General features: G+C 43.5%; 1 protein-coding gene across 2 annotated transcripts in view; it reads right to left on the reverse strand.

The window, feature by feature from the left end:
* fam184b (family with sequence similarity 184 member B) overlaps positions 1-16,724 on the reverse strand; it is a 37,235-nt gene extending 20,511 nt beyond the window's left edge. For both annotated transcript variants that reach the window (XM_033625078.2, XM_033625083.2), the window contains exons 1-6: positions 16,138-16,724; positions 7,596-7,784; positions 4,582-5,253; positions 3,795-3,930; positions 3,227-3,378; positions 2,590-3,123 (exon numbers count right to left, since the gene is read on the reverse strand). In XM_033625078.2, the coding sequence (XP_033480969.1) occupies positions 2,590-3,123; positions 3,227-3,378; positions 3,795-3,930; positions 4,582-5,253; positions 7,596-7,784; positions 16,138-16,287 (1,833 nt within the window). In that variant the 5' untranslated portion in view covers positions 16,288-16,724. The remainder of the gene's footprint in view (positions 1-2,589; positions 3,124-3,226; positions 3,379-3,794; positions 3,931-4,581; positions 5,254-7,595; positions 7,785-16,137) is intronic.
* Between the last annotated feature and the right edge of the window lie 4,344 nt (positions 16,725-21,068).

The following is a 21,068-nucleotide window of genomic DNA, read 5'->3' on the forward strand; positions in this document are numbered from 1 at the left end:
ATTAGTCACAATGAAGTGCACATTATAAGAGGGCTCAGAGGGCAGGCAATTATGTGATAAAATCTCATTATATTTCTCCATTTAGTAGTTTAAGAAACATCCATTAAACATGTTCTTGAAGACCAGTGGTTCCCAACATGAGATTTTTCTCTGATTTTTGCTTTTTTTCCATCATAATATATTTCACCTTTTTAGCCACACTCAAAACAAAGAATGACTTTTTGGTTGACCTGGTCATAAGCCTATGACCTGTGCAGCTGCTGACACTGGGGCAGAAGTAGCTCAATTTAAGGGCTTGCAAGCCCAAAAATATTGGGTTAAAACGACCCAATGTACCTATGTTTTTGTATCTAAGTGACTAATGGGAACAACAATTTTTAAACTGGTCCAGTATTGAGAGAGACTGCTGCAGCCGACAGCGGTGAAACAGGTGACAATGTAACCACTTGGGGCATATGCACCTTCAATGTATGTCCGTTAAAAGAGCTTGTTTTTGCCACTGACAGGCTCAGATTGTTATTGTGAGTGTCTGACAGCATTACAGAAAGAACCCTACAGAGAAATGAAACACTTTTCGAGACCTTTTACTTGTTCCAAAGAAAACTATGGAAACATTGGTGAGAGCTGGAGAGAGGAGTGCTGGTAATAGTTTTTAGTGTTGCAGTACAGAAAGTGTATCTCACTCTCATCTAAACAGTTTTTCAATGTCATGACTGAACAGAATGACTTGCCTAAGGTTGTAAAATCAGTGACTTCTTCTAAATTATTTCTTCAAACCCATTTTATAGACTTGCTTTTACATGAGGTCATCTTTTTTTAAATCATTTTATTCTGTCTTTGTTTTCCTCCTCTTCCCTCTTCGTATTTTGTTCCTATTGCTTTTATTCTTTTAACTGTATTTACTTTTATTGATATAGTTTTCATCATTTTTATCTTTATTTCTCAACATCATCTGTCTTCTCTCTAACATATTTTTGCATTTTATCTCATATTATTATCTGTCATATTTAGTCTTGCTTTAGTTTGGTATTACTGTTTGGCTTTCTGTTGTTATATTGTCTGGATTATCTTGCTGCTGCCTTGCTTTTTTGTCAAAGCACTTTGTAAGCTCTGTTTAGAAAGCTGCTATATAAATACAGTTATGATTATTATTATTATTTTGATGATTTCAACAAGGTGAAAAAGTCTGAGATTTCAGTACCAGACTTCTGCTTAAGCGGGACCTGGAAGCAAAACAGAACAAAACAAATAAAGAAAAATATTTGATTTCTCTGTCAGATCCTTTCTGTAAAGTTGTCAGACACTCATAATAAAAATCAAGGGGCGTTGGTGGCTTAGTGGATAGAGCAGGCGCCCCATGTACAAGGCTGTTGCCGCAGCGGCCCGCGTTCGAGTCCAGTCTCTGGCCCTTTGCTGCATGTCATCCCCCCTCAAACTTACCTGTCCTGTCCATTAAAGGCAAAATGCCCTAAAAAATATCTTTAAAAATAAATAAAAATCAAGCACTTTTCATGTATGTAAATTGACTGACTCACTTGCTCCGAGCAGCCTGTCTCGCCTCTACTGGCTGCAGTGCTCTCTCTCAATACTGGAATTCCTCTCATTTGTCACTTAGCGTCTGTGTCCACATAGCCTTTTTCCCCCCTGTGCCGGCATCTTTTTTCAATTGTTCCCAAAAAGCAGAGAGCGTACAGGGCCGCATGCAGCCATCTACAGAAAAAGTGCCACACCCAGAGTCTTTTCACAGAACACTCCGCCTTTTTTGCACGGCCGCTCTGAGCACTTCCAGTTGAAAATCTCTGAACTTTTCAGAAAGGCACCAGTGACATTACTGCTGCTTCTTTAGCTAGGCTACTCTCTGCTGTTACAACAAAGACAGAAAAGATCATTTTTTGGAAGCAGGTTGCCCTGCCGATACTGGCTGTTGCTTGTGAGTATTTGTGTTTGCTTTATAAGCTTGTTGTTGATTGTGTGGTCAAAACTTAGCTACCTAGCTAACGATAGGGTCAAGATATTGTTGTCACAGAAACACACCCAAGCAGAGTCATTACAAAAAGTGGTGGGAGGGTCTTTTTATGAAGCGCTGGGATGAAGCGCTCCCCAGCGCCCTGCCTCTGCTTTTCTGCTGAAGAAAAACCGCCATGTGTACACACGCCCTTAGACACACACCCACGAGAAAAAAGGGTCCACACTGCAAAATATCAGAACTCCCCTTTAACATATCCTGATTTCTGTGGATGCTTAACAGAGTTTCTAAGGGGTTTTTTTTTGAGAGCAAATGTGCACCACACAGTCTCAGAGCAGGCAAAGTATTACTGTTGCAGCTGTGTGACACGATGAAAGGAAAAATGATTTCTCACAGTGGATTGTCCTTGTATCTGAAATAATTAAACCCAAAGTCTGACTGAAACTAAAATAATTAAGCCTATAGGAGCCGGCTGCCACAGCTGAACAGAAGGCTATTTTTAAAACTCTGATATAAGTGCACATTATGGAATGTCCTCTTTTACTGTGGAGCCTGTCCTCAGTCCAAATACTCTGATATAAACAATGGAATAAGCCCCTTGTGGTTTGCAGACAGATGCTGACCTCTTGGTTGGTCTTCCTCTCTGAGCTCAGAGCTTCTTGGACGCTGTGAAGTTCGGCCGCGTGCCTCCTCATCACCTCCTCTATTGCCTTTCGCACCTGCTCCTTCAACCGCTTCCTGTCCTCCTCTGCCTTCTCCACCAGTCTCTTCTTCTCCTCCTCCAGCTTCTGCTGCACATTGGCTCTCTCCGCCTCCACCTGTTCAATGTTCTTGTCCAACTGCGAGCGAACGCGGACCCTCTCGACCTCCAGCTCCTTCCTCTGCCGGTCAAGCTCTTCCTCCTTTTCTCTCCTCAGACGTTCTTTGATCCCTTCCACTTCTTCCTTCTCCTCCTCTCTCTCTCTGCGCATTCTATTTCTGTCCTTCTCCACCTGCTCCTTTTCTTGCTCTCTTTCCCTCTGTAAGTTCTCTCTCTCTTTTTGGATCTCCTTCAGCAGCTTGTCCCTCTCATCGTCTGCGTGTTTTTGGATGCGACGCAGCTCCTCTGTCTGGGCTCTCACCATCTCAGAACGCAGACTGGACAGAGCCTCGGCATGCTATGAACACACACAACCTACACTCAGTGGCCACTTTATTAGGTACACCGGTAAAATCGAATGTAATTCAATGCAACAGTCCTTCATTGTCTGTGTGTTTTACCTGGCGTATCTGCCGAGCGTGGTCACTGTTCCTGCCACTGCTCTGCAGCTCCAGCTCTCTGTTCCTGCTCTGCAGACGGCTCACCTGGCTCCTCAGCTCCTCCACCTCAGCACACACACACACCTCACAACCTCCGCGGTTCAGCAGCTCCTCTGATGCACAATCACACACAGAGGACAAATAAACACCAACAAACACCCAAAAGAACACAAGCACACACACATGCACGAGCAGGTATTGATTGATTAAGCATAACAGAAGCAGAATGGACTTCCAGCAGACCAATACTGAATGAGGAAGTGCCTAAAACAAAAATCATTCCCGTGCAATAAATAAAATTCAGTGTGTTTTTGCTGACTGGGTATGATGACACTTTGATGAAACTGTTTGCCTTTATGGTGGATGAATAATATGCATTTGTTGCATTTTCTGTATACATTATAATGGTGTGAGGCGAAAACTTAATTAACGCTGAGTCAGAATGAAAAATGGAAATGCACTGAGCTCAGCTGATTTTCACCTCCAGCAGACAGGTAAGAAGACAGGTGGACACGGACTGATCGACTACCTGCTCTGCTCTGCAGCTCGTCTTCCTGCAGCAGCAGCCTCTCCTTGGCGACCGCCAGCTCCTCCTCCGCCCGTTTAGCCACACCCTCAGCCTCGGACACACGCCTCCGATCCAGCTCCAGCTCCTCCTCCAGGTCCTGGAGGGAGGCACGAGGGCCCCAGGAGGGAGTTTGGCGGTGAGGGCAAAGTAAGGAGGGCGATGCAGAGGAGTATTGTGGGTTGACAAAGAGCACAGGGAATAGAAAAGAAAAAAAAGAAGACAGATGAGGGAGAGAGAGAAGCCGACAGCAACTTTGACACAGATAAGGAGGAAGGAGAGAAAGAACGCAAGTAAGGGAGACCGAGAGGGCGATAGGAAAAAAAAAATGGGGGATGAAATGTGGTGAGTCAGGGAGCTATCTCGCCCAGCTGTGAGCCTTTAATGGTCTGCTGTGAGGGCTTATGTCAGCTCTGTGCCAGCTCTCATAGGGCTTCTTAATGCTCATCCATGAGGTGGTAATGGTGGTGGTGCAGCGAATCTATCCTGCTCAAACTACTCATTAGCAGATAGTTGGCAGTGGGAATAGCACTCAGGGAGGGCAGCCAGTGGTTAGACGAGCAAGATCCCCTTTCTCCCCTCTCCCTCACGCTGCTTCCACCTCACTCCCTTTCCCATCAACACCATCATTAGCTGGGTGCATCAGAGACAGGAAGCTGCAACATTTCAATTTCCTTTCGCCTCCATTTTCACAACATTCTAGATTTAGTATGAGCAAAGGGATTACGGCTGAGTGTGTGTGTGTGCGTACCTGTATTCGCTCCTGCAGTTTGACCGTGTTTCTCTTGCTCTCAGCCAACCTCTCCAGGTGACTTTCCACCTCCGCCTCAGCCCTCTTCACTCGCTCCCGTAGGGCGCTGTGCATTCCTTTCTTCTCCTCTTCTTCCCTCTCTTCCCACCTCCGCCTCTCTTCCCTCCAGTCTGCCTCCATCTTCCTCCTCGTCTCCTCCTGCTCCTCGTTTAGGTCATTCATCTTTTGCTCCCATTGCTCCCTCTCCTCTTTCACTGCTCGCCTCTTCTCCTCCTCCGCTCGATCCTTCTCCTCCCTTAGCACCTTTACCTCCTCTAAGAGTGCTTTCGCTCTTTCCGAGTCCTCCTCTGGTTGCCTCTTCTCCTCCTCTTCTTTCTTATTCCCCTCATCCTCCTTCTGTCTCTGCTCCTCTTTCTGCTGTCTCTCTTCGTCAGCCGCTTTCTTTAGCTCCTCACATTTGGCATCCAGCTCCTGGATCTGCTCCCCGGCCTTCTCCAGTTCTTTGCTCAGCCGCAGGCTCTCCTCCTGGGCGTCAATGATCTGGGCCCTGGCCTCCTGGAGCTCTTCCTCTGCAGCCTGCAGCCTCTCCTGGAATTCTTTTCTCAGCTCCGCCTCAGTTTCACGCTCCCTCTCCTCCGCCTGGATGCGGAAACACTCAAAATCTGCCTGCACCTGGAGGCAGAGAGGACAACGTGTTACACACTGCACTTTAAGTTGCTGCCCACTGAGTGTGCATCCTCAGCAGAGGATAAGACACCTTTTTCCCTTACAACTGCCCAAATTACTCCCAGCTATCCACATGATAACATCCTGCAGTTCATGTATTTTTATGTTGGCACATTCACACCGCACATATGCTGTAGCATTTCATTTCAAAGGGGATCTAGGAACTGCTCAGACCACTGAAGTGAACAGTGTATATACAAAAACATCTGCAAAGGGAAAGACTGTGTTCATAAAGGCTAATTAGCTGCAGTGTGGTGACATTCCAACAATTCTCAGTATGTGGCAAAACATCATTACCAGCCAGTGATTTTGAGATCAGGCAAGTTGAATTCTAAACCTTTGTTCAGCTTGTCACATAACCAGGATTTATAAGTAAATTATAATATGTAGCAAGGAGTCATGAAAATAATAATAAATAAGACAGGTTGTTAAGGAGGGGACATTTTGCATACATAGCTCTGCATGAACTATGTATTAGGTAATTATAGGGAAAAGTATAGGGTAAAAATATAACCGACATTTTCCCTAACAAGTCTATTAGTTTCTTTATCTGGATGACTCCATTACTTTGATTATAGCATGGCCACTTACTGCAGAATCAACACTATATTCAGATTGAATGGTTGCCTGCAGTTATATGATGTTACTTTATGGTATGAATCCAGACAAAGTGGGGGGGGGGGGGGGGGGGGGGGGGGGCTAGAGCCACATAAAGACAGACAACCATTCACACTCACATTCACACCTACAGGTAATTCAGTCACCAATTAACCTGCATGTCTTTGGACTGTGGGAGGAAGCCAGAGTACCTGCAGAAAACCGGGAGAACATGCAATCTCCACACAGAAGGGCTCCCCCACCCCGTGGTGTGAATCCCCCACCCTGGATTAGAAACAGGAACCCTCTTGCTGTGAGGCGACAATGCTAACCACTGCTCCACCATGCCGCCCCAGGATTACATGTTTCCCTGAAATTAGCATGTAGCTACATGTATGTTAGCCACATGTATGTTAGCCATGTATTTGCAGTGGGGCAATGACTGTAAGGGAGATTAGCCGCACTTTTTACCATGAAAAGCTTTTAAACACTGCAGAACATGTTCAACCAGGAATATGATCTGAAATCGCGGAGTAATTTACAACATAGGCAACCCAGTGAAGATGTTTCCCTGACGTTAGCATGCCGCTACATGTGGCAGTGTAGGCTACATAACGTAAACACTTGCAGTTAAGTGCCTGGAGCAGATGACCATGTAAAGAAATCCAGCACACTATGATGCCGTACTGTAGCCACAGTAGAAAAAAACACTGGAGACAGAGTATTCTGAGGTTTTTGCTCACATTGATTACCCTTACGTACATTTACCTCAATATTTAAAACTTTGGCAGGGTTTAATATGAACATTCTTCATTGTAACACCACATATAGGACACAAAACAGAAAAGCAGATCATCCCCTTTAAACTGTTGACTGCAACTGTGTTTGATGTTTGCTGATATGTGATTTTAACACAACTGCTAATAAACATCAAAACTTCCGTAGACACAGCACAAGACTTTGTTTAACTCCACACTCTAGTTTAATACTGTCGTAGTATTTGCATCAGTAGCACTCTGGCACTTGTCTGCCTCAACTTTGATAATGATAATGTATTCCTCCCACTAACAATCAATAAACTAACATTCATCTTGATCTAGCCCGTTCTGCACTGCACTGCACTAACTTTGTGCTTATAGCTCTGATCACCAAATTCACAAAAACAGAGCCCATATGGTGACGTCATTAAATGACTTTCATGTTGGGATTTATTTGTTGCTTACACTGGAAAACATGCTCCTGAATTTGCAGCATAAAACATCTAATCACTAAAACAGGAAAGCAAAATGACAGACGACAAACAAACCAGACAAATGAGCACGGTCACACATTTCAAAATAACAATTTGAGGTGCATGTACATTTTTTATCTCTTTAGTTGTTACAGTGCATTCTGTTCCCAAAGAGCTCATAATAAAGTCATGCAGGTATTTATGATTCATGTTGCTGTTGTATTGTGGTGCACAGCATGTAAATTAGGCATGAAGTCTTAGGCTATCTGAAGGTTAGGTTGACTGTTGTAGGTCACATGAGGGGCGGGTTTGATGTGCTGATCCCGCTGGGAGTTTACACTTTAAATTACAGTGATACATCGTGCCCTTCAATGAGGTCAGTTTATCTCCTGATCAGGAGGGTAATAGTGGACATACACGAACATGCATCACGCACACACACAGACACACATACACACACCTGAGCTCCCACTCTCTGCTGCTCATCCAAAGAGTCCTGCAGCTCAAGGAGGCGCGTCCTCCACGTTGACCCCTCCCCTTCATGACACGTCTCCACCAGGATGCGGTGCAACTCCTCGTGGTGGGCGTGACTCAAGGCTTGCAGGGCCGCCTCCTGCTCCTCATTCTTCATGTTCAGAGAATAAATCACCTGGAGAGTGTCAACAACAGGCAAGAAAATGATTTAACAGTTGTTGCACATTTCTGCCTTAAACATATGTTTTGAACTGTTACTGTTCATCATCTCTTTTAGGGATGGGTCGTGCTTTTTCTTTGCAGCCAAACAGGAGGTGATCACCAGCACTCCAATTCCCTGACAGATGATTATGGTTGTATCTCATACTGACATGCCTTTCACAGTGTATGTGTCCCAGAAATTGTAGATCACAGATTTTCTTCATGTTTATAACAGGGAAGCTTTGCTGATTTTCAACCAGGTTGTATCATAACAACGTGGTATGTTGTTTATGTAGTATGTTTAAATGAACTATGTTAAAATTGCCTCCATCTTACCAGCACTCCAGATCTCCCTGCTCATTTGCTCATTAGATAAAAGGCAATATAGTAACTGAATCTTGGTTTCTTTAATCAGCACTGCATAGTTTTACAGTTTGACCTGAGTTTGAAAGAGAGAGAAAGACAGAGAGGGGCAGCTCTCTCTCTTTTGATCCGCTTTTATAATCTTTGTCTGTGGTGATGGCGGACATACAAAAATGCGGAAGTACAATCTGTAGTTCGAGCAACAGCCCGGCAGCAAGCAAAAAACTGCGTTGTCTGGTGGATTTCTCGCTAGCTCTGGAAATGGATTGAGAGAGAGAGAGAGAGAGAGAGAGAGAGAGAGAGAGACTATTTCTTACCTAGAATATTTTCAGAAACATGGTAATATTAATACAAGATTGTTTGTTACTAGCTGGCCACCATATAGTTTTCCGACGAGCAACTCGCATTCCATCATCCACCAGCAGGAGCGTTTATTGGTCCGGTGTGGCACAGTGGTAGTTGTAGTTTTCTACCTCTTGAGCAAAAGCGAATACCACAGCCCTTTTCCTATGTTTTCTCTGGTCACATAGCACCAGTTTCAAAAGTATCTGCGTCTTTCTCCTGCATAGACAACCTAGATTTATGAAAAGACCATCTGTCCAGCGGTGAAATACTTCTTTAATTACTCTTGCTCATCATTATGTTTTGTATTCTTAGTTAATTAGTATAGTCTTATAAAGTTATTGAGGGCTTTCTTCGTGATTATTATTCTATTTATTATTTTTAGACAGTAGCTCAAGTTTTGGAGTTTTCTGTCCCTCAGGCCAAGAGATTGAGAAAAAAGTGCTTTCGTGTAGCATTTCCTCTATTTTTGGAACTAAGAGCAGAATAATTTAAAGCTGAAACAGCCAGTCATTGTTGAGTTTAAGCTGACATTGGAAGATTTCTTTGCAGACTGAGTAATAGATTTTCCCTCTTTGATAAGAAAAGATTACAGTTGGCCTCCTCATTTGATTTGTAAGCACATATTGAGTGTAAAACTCTTCTTTCTTTTGGACTTTATTCTAGATTTTATTCATTGTTTTACTTTCCTTTTTCTCTTTACGTGGCTGAAAGGATCTAAATGCATATGTCTTGATCAGGCCTTCTTCAGAAAACAGAATTTGACCTGGTTACCTCATGGATTCAGATGATACACTGTGTGGTTGTATCCCTTATATTCATTTAACAGGAGTACATCACAAACAGTAGGAAAACTGACACCAACACTTGTCCACAAACACAGACATTATGGAGCCAATATTTAGAGCTGGCAGCTTTATGATAACAAATATTAAACTGACACGGACGGACATGGAACACAATAATCCCCAAACACAAATAATAGAGGTTAAACAGCAACACTGACAAACAGTGTGCATCTTCTGTAACCAGAGTCCTGTGAGTTAATATAGTCCAGGCACTGCAGCTTCATGCAGGGATTCTCCTGCCTGTTTGCATGTGAGGAGTCTCTCCCCCTCCTCCCGATATAGTCTGTGACTAACACTTGAAATATGGCCTGTTTCTCCCCACTATTCACTTTACCCTCTACGCCGTGTCTACAGTGTCATCATCTGCTCCTACTGACCCTGATGGCTCACTTACCCCCCTGCAGAGGAGTGTGTGTGTGTTTGTGTATGTGCATGTGTATGGGTGTATGCAGGGGACACACGGGCTCATATTTTACCCAGACGCCTCTCTGTCTGCAGCACACAGCTGGCACAGCACTGCCGGACATTCCCTCTGTGTGTGTGTGTGTGTGTGTGTGTGTCACCACCTCTCACTTACACATACAAACTTACATGGTCTCGACACTGTCAATCTCCATTGATCTATGATGTATTTCTTATAATAGAGCGATGGATATTGATGACGGATGTGACATCTTTCCAAATCCTAAAGACAAACCTGCCTCCCTCTGTCCTACCAGTCAAACCCTTGGACAGTATGTCACACTAGCTATTCAATAACGTCACTCTGCATGACCTTTGGCTCATGAACTCGTGACTCAGAGGACTGAAGGGGACTCTGAATTGCAGGCAACCTCTAAGGGCAGTGTGTGTGTCCTGTTCTTGGCTGTCCTCTTTGGCCAGTTTGCGAGTGAGAGCAAGTGGGGTAAGAGGAAAATATAGCAGGACAGAGAAAGAGAGAGGACGATTTAGCAAGCATCCCCACACCTCGAGGTACGCTACATGTCCAAAATGATGTAAATACCCAAACATTAGACCCATATGCAATTGCTGAACATCCACTTCCCTTCTGGGAAGGCTTTCTACAAGACTTTGTGACTTGATGGCAGAATTTTTCCCTCATTTAGCTCATAGTCGTTCTTCCTGTTCATCCCAAAACTGTTGAGTGGGGTTAAGGTCAAGTCCTCTGAACCACCAAACATGCCAAACTCTTCAAAAAAAAAATTTTTACTGGATGACCCTTTAGAAGACCTACAAAATGTTTTATTCTATTCATTTATATGGCAGGGATACTGTAGGCATTGTTACATTTAAATAAAATGCAACAGATAGGGCACCCCGGAAGAGTCCTCACTGCAGCAGCCCAGGCCTCTTACTGCATGTCATGCCCTTCTCTCTTCCCAGGTTTCCATGTCTCTCTCACCATCAAATAAAGCAGAAATGCCAATAAATAAATAAATACAATAAATACAGAAAATAAAATGAAATACAACCAATGCAATGTACTAAAACACTCAAATATAAGCATAGGGACAAACTTAAAAACAAACATGGATAAAACAACCACTACAGACAGTAACTGAAGCAACAATTACTGAAAACAACAATTAAAAGTGATCTATGCAAAACTCAGAGCATACGATTTGTCTGGGCCATAGATTTAAAAAGATACCTAGATACTGATGCAAGATGGCACCTATTTATTTCAGTGGAGCTGCTCGCTTGGCGCATACAAATTTATGTTTTGTATGATGGCACTGACAGTCTGACGGCCGGGCTCCACCGGGCACGTCAGTGGCGTGACACGTCTGCAGCGCGAGTCCCGTAGCAGCTCGCCCCCGTGTTAATCAATTACAGCGGCTGCACCCGCAACGGGAGCGGCGCGACAACCCCCGTCTGTTGCGCGACAACTCTCTATTTTAGGATGCTCTTCTATTTTTGTCACACTACGCTCCCCTACACGACCCTCCAGCATATAAAAACTACATGAAATAGTGTGCTAAACGAGCACAATGTGTTTTTAAATGAATAAACCATTATCAGAGGTGATATGTGATGATTTTTTTTTCATGCATTTACCCATGTTTGTCCGTGACATTGTGTAAATGTCCGTGGCGGACATTTGAAAGCGAGTAGATGACAAACAGTACAGTAAACTTGTAGATAACCCAAATATATGTAATAACTTAGGTGGAAAATGCTTTAACATTTCATGCAGCCTACATGCAGCCTCTCGGCTCGGCAAATGGTAAACAACTCCGCTGGCTTCTCTACGTGTCGCTTCCGTACGCAGTCAGTGGAGCCCAAATGAATACGCCGCGACGCTACGCTGACGTGACGCTTACGTTTGCAGCCGGTGGAGCCTGGCCGTTACACTCACCTTAACAAGTCTCACGTCTGTTGCCTAAACCTAGCCAACCCAACCAACATAGGCAACAAGTAACCTACTAGCCAATAAAAGTGAGATTAGAGCGGGTCATACCTTCGCTATCATACGACATGCAAATTCATGGGTGCTACACTTCCACAACGATGCTGTCCCATTATCAGTGGTAACTGCCATTTAAGCACAGTTGCAATGAACTAGCTAACTTCCTTTTCTGTTCAGGATACCATTACTTCACTATATCTTTACATAGAAAATAGGGTTTTGCTGCTGTATTAAGGCTCTAAATGTTGCATACAGAACTTTTAAGAACCACAAGAGGGAGAGTATGTATGTTTCTGCAGTTCAGTGTTCAGTGTTTAATTAAGCCGTAGTTTAGCATCGTATTGAGAGCTGTAAAATCAATATCTGATGGCATGGTATTCCAAATCTGTGGGTCTTTCACTGGAAAAGTGGTCTGACTGAATGTTGTTCTGTCTTTTGCTGGTTTGCTGACTCCTCTAACTGCTCAGCTTGTAGTGTTTACATTTTTTATTTTTAGATTTTTCTCTAGGCTAATCCTTGCTTTTTTTAAGTGTTGGATGGTTTTACCTCTTCAGGCCTGCAAAAAATTTAAATGACACAATCCCAGCGAGTTTAATCCTATGAGCTATTAAGGCTGGGACCCTGGATCTAGACATGTCATCATGTCTGTGTTCTCAATTAATGATAAATTACATGTTTTCTACCTGTATCTAAAATCAATCTTTACCCTGCTAAACTCTAAGGGGGGGTTATGTAACAAGAATAAGTAACACATTCTTACCAATAAAATGTTAAAATTATAAGCAACAAAATTTACTCTTGTTCAACAACATTGGTTTGGTTATGACCAAGTGGATTATGTAGGCTAATGTTATCTCAAAGGGACAGGTCACCCCAAATTCAAAAATACATATTTTTCCTCTTGCTTGTAGTGCTGTTTATCAGTCTAGATAGTTTTTGTGTGAGTTGCAGAGTGTTGGAGATATCGGCCGTAGAGATGTCTGCCTTCTCTCAAATATGATGGCACTAGATGGCATTCAACTCAACAATCAATGTCTCTTTCCAGAAATCATGACCTGGTTACTCAAGATAATCCACAGACCTTGCTGTCAGCAGTTTCATGAAGGAACTATTTTCTTTCACCAAACTAGCCCTGCTAACTGTATCACTGTGCAAAAGGCAAACATTAATGGCATGCTCCTCGGCTGAGCTGTAACGTTACCTAGCTCAGTGGTGCTAGGTGAGCTAGCAGTGGATGTAGGCTTTTTTCTCTCTGGTGATACGGCTGGTGGGTGTAGTTGGGCAGAAGGGAAATAGTTCCTAGATGAAATTGCTCACAACAAGGTCTGTGGATTATCTTCAGTAATTGGGACCTGATTTTGGCAAAGAGACATTGCTATTGAGCTTTTCAAATGTATTTTTTGGCACTTTGAGCACCACAAGCTGAGTGCCATCTAGTTCCATTATATTAGAGAGAAGGCAGACATCTCTACAGCCGATATCTGCAACACTCAGTAACTCACACCAAAAAAATCTAGACTGATAAAAAAGCTCTACAGGTACGAGGAAAATATGTATTCTTTATTTTTGGCTATATTGTCCCTTTAAGTTAGAGACTATAGATAAATATTGTTGTATAACTGGCATTTACTATTATCTTGTAATTGTCACTTTTTGTCATTTCCACATTGTTGAAATTAGCTTCTGATTTGCAGTGTCCCTCAATGTTGATATTTAGCAACCAATTTTGTTTTTGCACCCAAAAAGTATTACGCATCACCTTAATGTTATTCAAAGTCTATTTTCAGACTTGTGAAACTGTTATTTTTGAAATGTCAGTGTTATGAGGCAGTGTCACACCTTGATTCAGCTGTTTGGATATAAATTTTCATGATGCTTGGCATGACAGTTTGGTCAGAGAGCGGCAGGAGCCTCTTGCTACTGTAAATCCTGTCTCAAGATCCCCATATTGATCCTGCCAGTCGATAATGTTATTCATGTAGCCTCACAAGCCAGTGCCCGTGCTTATTGACAATAACTTCATAGTCAGCAAAGCATGAAATTAATATTCTGTCTTACAGTGTAAAAGAGAGCCGGGACGAGGCTTTTTGAAACTGGAGTGAGATGTAGAGTGAATGGTTGGTGCACAGAGGAGAGGTTAGGCAAAGAGACAAGCAAGCATGCACACACTTTCTCTTACATCAGCCCCCCACCCACACACATATACACAAACCTCCACACATATAAAAGAGGGTACCGGGTGTGCTGGATTACAAAGCAGGGAACATTGTGACAGTGTAAGCTAGATAAGTACAGGAAATCACACAGACAGAATTAGAGCTGCCAATCAAAAGTGTTGGCATACATATGTGCACACAAACACACACTTTAATATGCTTCTGTTGATCTCTGTGAGTCACGTAAAGAGACTACTCTCCTCTGTGTATTCATGTGGGTGTGTGCATGTCTGTTCACGCACAAGCTTATGTGAACATTCACAACAGCTGGCCTGACATGGTCAGCACTTGCTTTCTTCCCATTGGCTTGTTCTGCCATGTAAACACACTCCGACGTGCTACTGGTTTATCTTTAGCAGCACCCATTCAGCCAGGGCAGACCACTCTCAGTAGCAGAGGGAGGGAGGTCGATGAAGAGGGAAGGGGGGGAAGGGAGCTGTGTAAGTCAAGCATAAGTGTGGATGGGTGAGTGGAGGAGTAAAGGGACGGGCCGACGTGAGGAGGTGTGTTAAGTACAAATGCATGACTGTGTGTGTGTGCCAACTTCCTGCATGCACACAAAGAGCAGAGGTTAATAAATATATAAGGTTACCACAGCTGACCCATTTCCCACTTCCTCTCCACTCCACACCCCGCCCCAAAACACTCAAATAAACCATGTGTCACATGCCCAGCATCCCAAAGCCCTGCGAAAATGCTTACACCAAATATCGGATTTGATGATTCTTATATTTCATCAGCTCTCTGGGTTTCGGATTTATTTACTGCGGTCATCAAAGAGCTAAAGCGGGGCTGGCAGGGCTTGCATAAAGTTTCAAGAGAGAGAAACAAGTCCAGGCTTCTTTTTCATTATGGATGGAAGGAGCAGTGGTGAGGCAGGAGAGGTAGAAGGACTAGGCTGGCAAATCCCCCTAACAAGCACAGACACAAGTGCTGACCCCTCATCTGTGTCATCTTTGTTTGTGTGTGTCTGAGAAGAAGCTTTCTGAACAAACACACGCAAGTGCTGCATGTACTGCATTGCACACATGTGCTCTTGGATAACACACACACACACACACACACACACATACACAGGCTACACGTAGGTGAGCCCATGAGGGAGGATGGGAAGTGCACAGTCATCAGTAATTGTCATAGCTCAACAAGCGATGGGTCATGCCCTGCTTCTGTAAGCATTATTGTGCACCAGGGAGGGAGAATCCCCATATAGCAATGCTTACTGTATGAAAAGCCAGAGCAGATATCACTGCTGCTGCTGCAGCTGTCAAGCACCCCTGCCTGCACACTGATACATGGAAGATACATGGCATGATATGTAGGTGCTGATAAAGACATTATTATAATCATGACAAAATGTTATTGATCATCCAATTATTGCATTTTAATCACAAATATGATCAATTTAATGGTTCCAGCTCCTTCAGTATGGGGTTTAGCTGCGTTTATGGGTTTCATATCACTGTTAGTTGACACCTTTATACCTTTTTTATCTGTTGGTGAGACAAAGAAACGCAGTTTGGGCTCTGGCATTTGTGCAGTCTTTGCTATGAGATGTGCATTGCTCTTATTTATTTACATTTACGCTCTCAATTGATGCACGGCAAAGATAATCCATCAATTTACTGATAATTACATCACTCTTAATTGCTGCTCTGAAAGGTTTGGCTCTGAGATAGCTGAAGACCTGCAGCCTACACCTAAAGCTCTCAGTGATCGCTGATGTCTGATTACTGTGTCAGTCACGAAGACGAATGAAGCCTGATCCAACTTTCCCAATCATTCTCCCAAGAGATCATGATGATCTGTAGTGCATACCTATATTGGTGATTAAGCATGTATTAGTGTATAGTGTCTATTACTGCAAGATTTTATTTTATGCTACAGCCTGTTTCTCTTATCAGCCTGTTTATAATCTCCCATGGATCAATTGTATATGTCTATAGTCATTTACATGTTTGCTATTGGTGTCCCTCTAATGTGTCATATATCACAGGATAATTACAGGTCGCTCTTTCAGTATGTAATTATGTTTCGGTGCGATGGCAGATATAGTAAGGCAGCCATCAGATCATCCAATCAGCCTGACAGATTCAGTGACAGCGCGTCCGGCGGCGCGCCTCTCTCGGTGTCACCGGCAGGTCTTACCTTGGTGAGCTGAGCGATCTTCTTGCACATCTTGCTGTGCATCTGGTAGTCGTACAGCTCCTGCTCGATGTTCGGGAACTCTGCCGCAGTCCCGTTAACGGCGGAGCTCGGCCCGAGGGGCTGTGCAGCCTTACCGGCGCCTGAAGCCATAATGAAACCCCCCCTAGGGAACTTCCCAGACCGGAGGATAGTCACAAATGATCCTGCCGCCTCTCAGATGAAAAATCCCCACCAAAAATCGCGTCAACTTTTTACTCGCGCATCTCATTCGTCTGTCGGTAGACCCCCTCCCGTGAACAGCAGCTCGAGCGATTCGCTGGCAAACATTTGGTAGTAGATCGGCGGGGCTCTCCTCGTGCGTTCCGGTTGTTGCCCCCCTCTCCCGCTGTCCGCCCGGTGATCGCGGAGGTCACACGCTGGAAGTCCATCGGGGACGCGCTCGCGCCAACCGACCCTTCCCTGCTGTCAACAGATATTTTTTTTATTCTAAGAGGGAGCGCTCGAGGATGAAGGCATATAGTCCAACCACCTGTCTCGCGGCAGGGGCGGAGAGGGGCGTGTGTATCCTATGGAACATTACCGGAGACAGCTCGAGAGGCGCACTGCTGCAGTGCTGCCCCGCCCCTACCGGCGCTGCTGTATCAATCACCGCGCAGGGAGGAGGGGGTCTCCAGGGTCTGCTCGTGTGATTTTACTCCATCAGTCAGACCAACACAAACATATGACTGCTGTTTATTTATTTCATTAAACAGATGGTCATTTTACTGAAAAATGCATCTTGTATTCAGCCTATTACACCACACAGTATACTGTTACACTATACTGACTGGACTGCCATAGAAAAAGAAGGTTTCACATAGGTTTTCTCTGAGCTTAATCCATGTGTGAAACTGTTACTATCAGATTTTTTTTCATTAAAACAGGCCTAAAGGATAGGCTACTGTACAATTTAAAGTACAAACCACATAAACTCATGCTCAAGTCGGCCCCATTGACTAACATCCCCAACTTTAAAGGGGTAGTCCAGCAATTCAGTTCTGTAGTTGCATGAAGTTGGAGGACTTGCATAAAACATATAAAAGAAAAGATGCAGCAGAGGCCGGGTGTTACTCACACTAGGCCCTAATATTTGTAAAGCTTCAGAAACACTGAATCCTACACTTCCCATAATGCTAGCGATGGGCAAAAATTAATGAATAGATCTTTTTGAATGACTCTTTTTAATGTCCACTGTGTACGGCCAGTCTGCTGAACGTCCCAGTACTCATGAATCTGTAACATGTCATGACATAGTGCTGCAATAGCACCGAATGACTAAACTTACTACCTAAACTAAACTTAATAGGACTCCAGCCCAGACCTCTGCCAGCCAAGGCCAACAGTGCATTCAAGTCCTCTTCTGATAGTCGCTCTCTTCAGTGTGTTCATGAGCTTTAAGTTGTAATGTGGAAACAACACAGACGCAACAAAAAAGATGTGGCATATTTTATTGCTCAGAATGTGAAATAATACATTGATAATAAAGGGCAAAGGAAACAGATGAGGTGAGCCATTAAAGACGATGAGGAACTCATTATTCAGATTATTCTGACACCACATTAATGCACAACGCCTTCTCACTCCGACCTCCTCACATATCGACATTTGGTCATGGACTTTCCATGTCCAGATACGAAGTGCAAGGTACCCTGGGTGTGTTGGTTGTTGATGTTCTGGGATGCCGTGTCAACTTCTGCCTGTTACATGCGTTGTCTTTTTTCAAAAAATACACTTCCGTTTTCACAGGAAATGTACGGTTTGCATACTGTCTCTTTCAAAGTAAATGCACTATGTACAACACTGCAAATTGACGTTTTTTTTTTCCCTTCGACAACTAACTTATGTGTTTGGGTTTAGGAAAAAAGAACAGGTTTTGGCTTTATCAGGTTTACAGTCTTACAGGATGCAACCACCACTCTCGCAGGAGAAAGTCAGTGTTTGTTGGACCTGTCCGCCACCTCCCACTCACTGTACTCGTACTTTTGCCACCTTCGCTTTTGTTCTTGTCCTGCCACGTTACTCCCTGACTCTGCTGGCTATCATTAAACTATAACAGTGACTAGCTGTGTATCATGCTGATGTTAAAGGACAGCTTTTTTGATTGGTGACTGGTGCTGCAAGTCACTGTCACAGAATTTGATGACTTTGTAGTGAGACTGGGTTGGAATGCAGCACAAGGCTGCCGAGGTCACTGGGACATCTACTTGGCCTCTGAAAAACAACAGATTGTTGGTCAGTGGCATTTAAGTAACATTGTACTGGACTCAATCCCTTAAAATGAATATTTTATCTTTATTAGTGTAAGCCTAAATTTTCTGATGTGGAGCAATAGCTGTTGAACGTGTGTGCTATAACGGAGTGTCACAGAGAAATTTATACCATATTTTGCAAAATGTGTCAAACTCAATACATTTACATGTATCATCTCAAAGGAAGTGATACTGTAAAATGAATCGCCCCGCCCATCATAACGCAACTCAGTAGCATCTTTTCATTAGACACTGTTTGCCTGGTAAATGTCTCACTAAGATGCTTTCTGTTGGAGACAAATAGGTAGCTTTCTTCAAGATCAAGAGTTTAAAAAAAATTTAGGGTTATTTTCACAGACTTGACAAAGATCCTGCAGAGCCAAACACAACATAAGGCTTTCACAAGCTAAATATAATTCCTCATGATGAGTAAACTGACCTCTTTGTGTAAAATTGGTGAAGTGCCCCTAATTGTGTTACAGCCATATGGCTGGTTTAACCTGGAGGCCGCTGGGGAAAGAAATTAGCTACTGTGTCCCTCCAACCTCATTCACCCACCACCATTGCATCATGTATTTTGTGCCCTCTCACCTCCAAGTCCCAATCAAATACAGTGAACACACCGGACAGAGACCCAGTACTTCTGTGCTAGGATAATTTTGATTTTCTTTATTTTTGTGTCATGCACATAAAGTGCCCAACCCTCATGGGTTTACATGACACCAAAAGCACAACTGTGGTGGTCAAACATTTAATTTCATTACAAAACTACGGGTTATTTTACAGCTCAGTCTGAAACAAAATATTCGGCCTTCTCTCCAAAGCTTGGCAAATAAAATCTGCTACTAAACATTCCCTCCTGAAGCACAGCTCAAGTTTTTCATCCAACTGAAAGAACATAAATGGATATTGTTTTACTAAAAAGCACATCCCCTACGTGCTCATAAAAAAAGACAGTAAATCGCTTTCTTGAAAATACCTGTGCCCATTTTCTGTGTCAATTATTTTGTAGTCATTTCACTAAACACAACACAACTCCATTCAGGATTATAAACCATGTGAGCAATATTTTGAGGCTTGTATCCAACAAACTTTTCAAAACCAACAATCTTACAATCATGCAGCAATTGGCTCTCGAGTGCTCTTTTTATATTCCTCCATCAGTTTTCATACATCCAACCAAGTGCAACACCATGAATGCCTTCGAGGAGAGACTGTCCAAAAGTGTGTGTGTTATACCCATTAGTACGATTCATTGCATTTGAGAGCACAGAGAGATGCAAAAGACAGAGTTATTGGAGAGAGACTGAGGAGGCAGAGGGATGCAGGAGGAGAATGAGGGTCGGCTTTTCACCCCACCTATGACTATGGCCATTTGGAGCAGTTATAGACAGCTTTAGCTTCAGAAGTGGTCTGATGGCACGTCTTATGGTTACGATCTAGTTTGTTCAAAACATACAGATGCCTTAAGACATGGACACTTATCACAGTTGACACATAGTGATCTTGGGGCTCCCAGGGACATCAGGATCTGGGGCCAGTTTGTAATCGAGCCTTGGCATCGGCGATTCAGATTATCAGTACTGTACTATGTGTGTGTAAAGGAGGGCAAGGTAATGAGGAATGAAATGGATTGAGGACCAGTTTGATGACTAAATGTTTAAGCAGTTTTACACAGGAGGTGTATCTCTCTGGAAAGCATTTGGATGTATTAAATTCACCTACTGTGTGTGCTCATGGATTTGTAGAAGCACTAGAAACCATTTTTTCCACATCTTTTTGGCTCATGACATAGTAGGTGTATGGACTAATGGAGAGACTTTTATCCCCTGCATCCACCAGCATAAATATTTAATATGATAATACACCTCTCGGATAATCCTACGCCCACATGCACGCACGCACGTCTAAAGCAGAAGCCTGACAGAGAAGCTTCTATATTAAATTGATTTCCACAGATATATGGTTGTTGTTGTTGCCATACAGAGTGCCCTGTCCGCCTTTGGAGACACTTGTTTCTGCCCTTCCCACGGGTCAGCTGTCTGCTGTGACCCGTCCACAGCTGCCTGGCAGCTGCGGCCTTGGACATCAGAGCACAAAGAGAGGTTGCACACTACTAACATATATGACTCAAATGTGGGGCATGAAATGGTAACAGATTAGTGACTGATGACTTCTTTTTAATCCAACCAAAATGAAGGCACATGATTATCTGGGTCTGTCTGTGTTTGTAAATGATAAATCAGAATCCAAACCAACCAAAGCCAGTATATCTAATTTTAGTGTTGTGAACTAACTGTTAATATGTGGTCTCACCATGGATGTATTAAGAGGTGTGATTGAGAGGGTCTCTCACAGTTCCTCAGTGCCTCAGAGTGTCTTAGGACTTTTTTCCCTGACTCTTTCCTCATAGGCAGTGCAAACCCCTAAGATGTGTACAGCAAGCACAAAATTAATTTAAAATGAATGAAAGATACATCATGGGATGCTCTGGGACACATCCTCAGTGATGTGCCTGAGATCATTGGGCGTTTCAGGTGTTTCAACATCAGACGCCCTCACTCAGGTGACCCAGCCAGGGTTGATCAGGCCCTGGCTTGTGTCCCAGCAGCATTGTTCCACCGATCGCTTCTCCTGATCCAA

This window comes from Epinephelus lanceolatus, chromosome 3 (genome assembly GCF_041903045.1).
Source record: "Epinephelus lanceolatus isolate andai-2023 chromosome 3, ASM4190304v1, whole genome shotgun sequence".
Classification (NCBI taxonomy): domain Eukaryota; kingdom Metazoa; phylum Chordata; class Actinopteri; order Perciformes; family Serranidae; genus Epinephelus; species Epinephelus lanceolatus.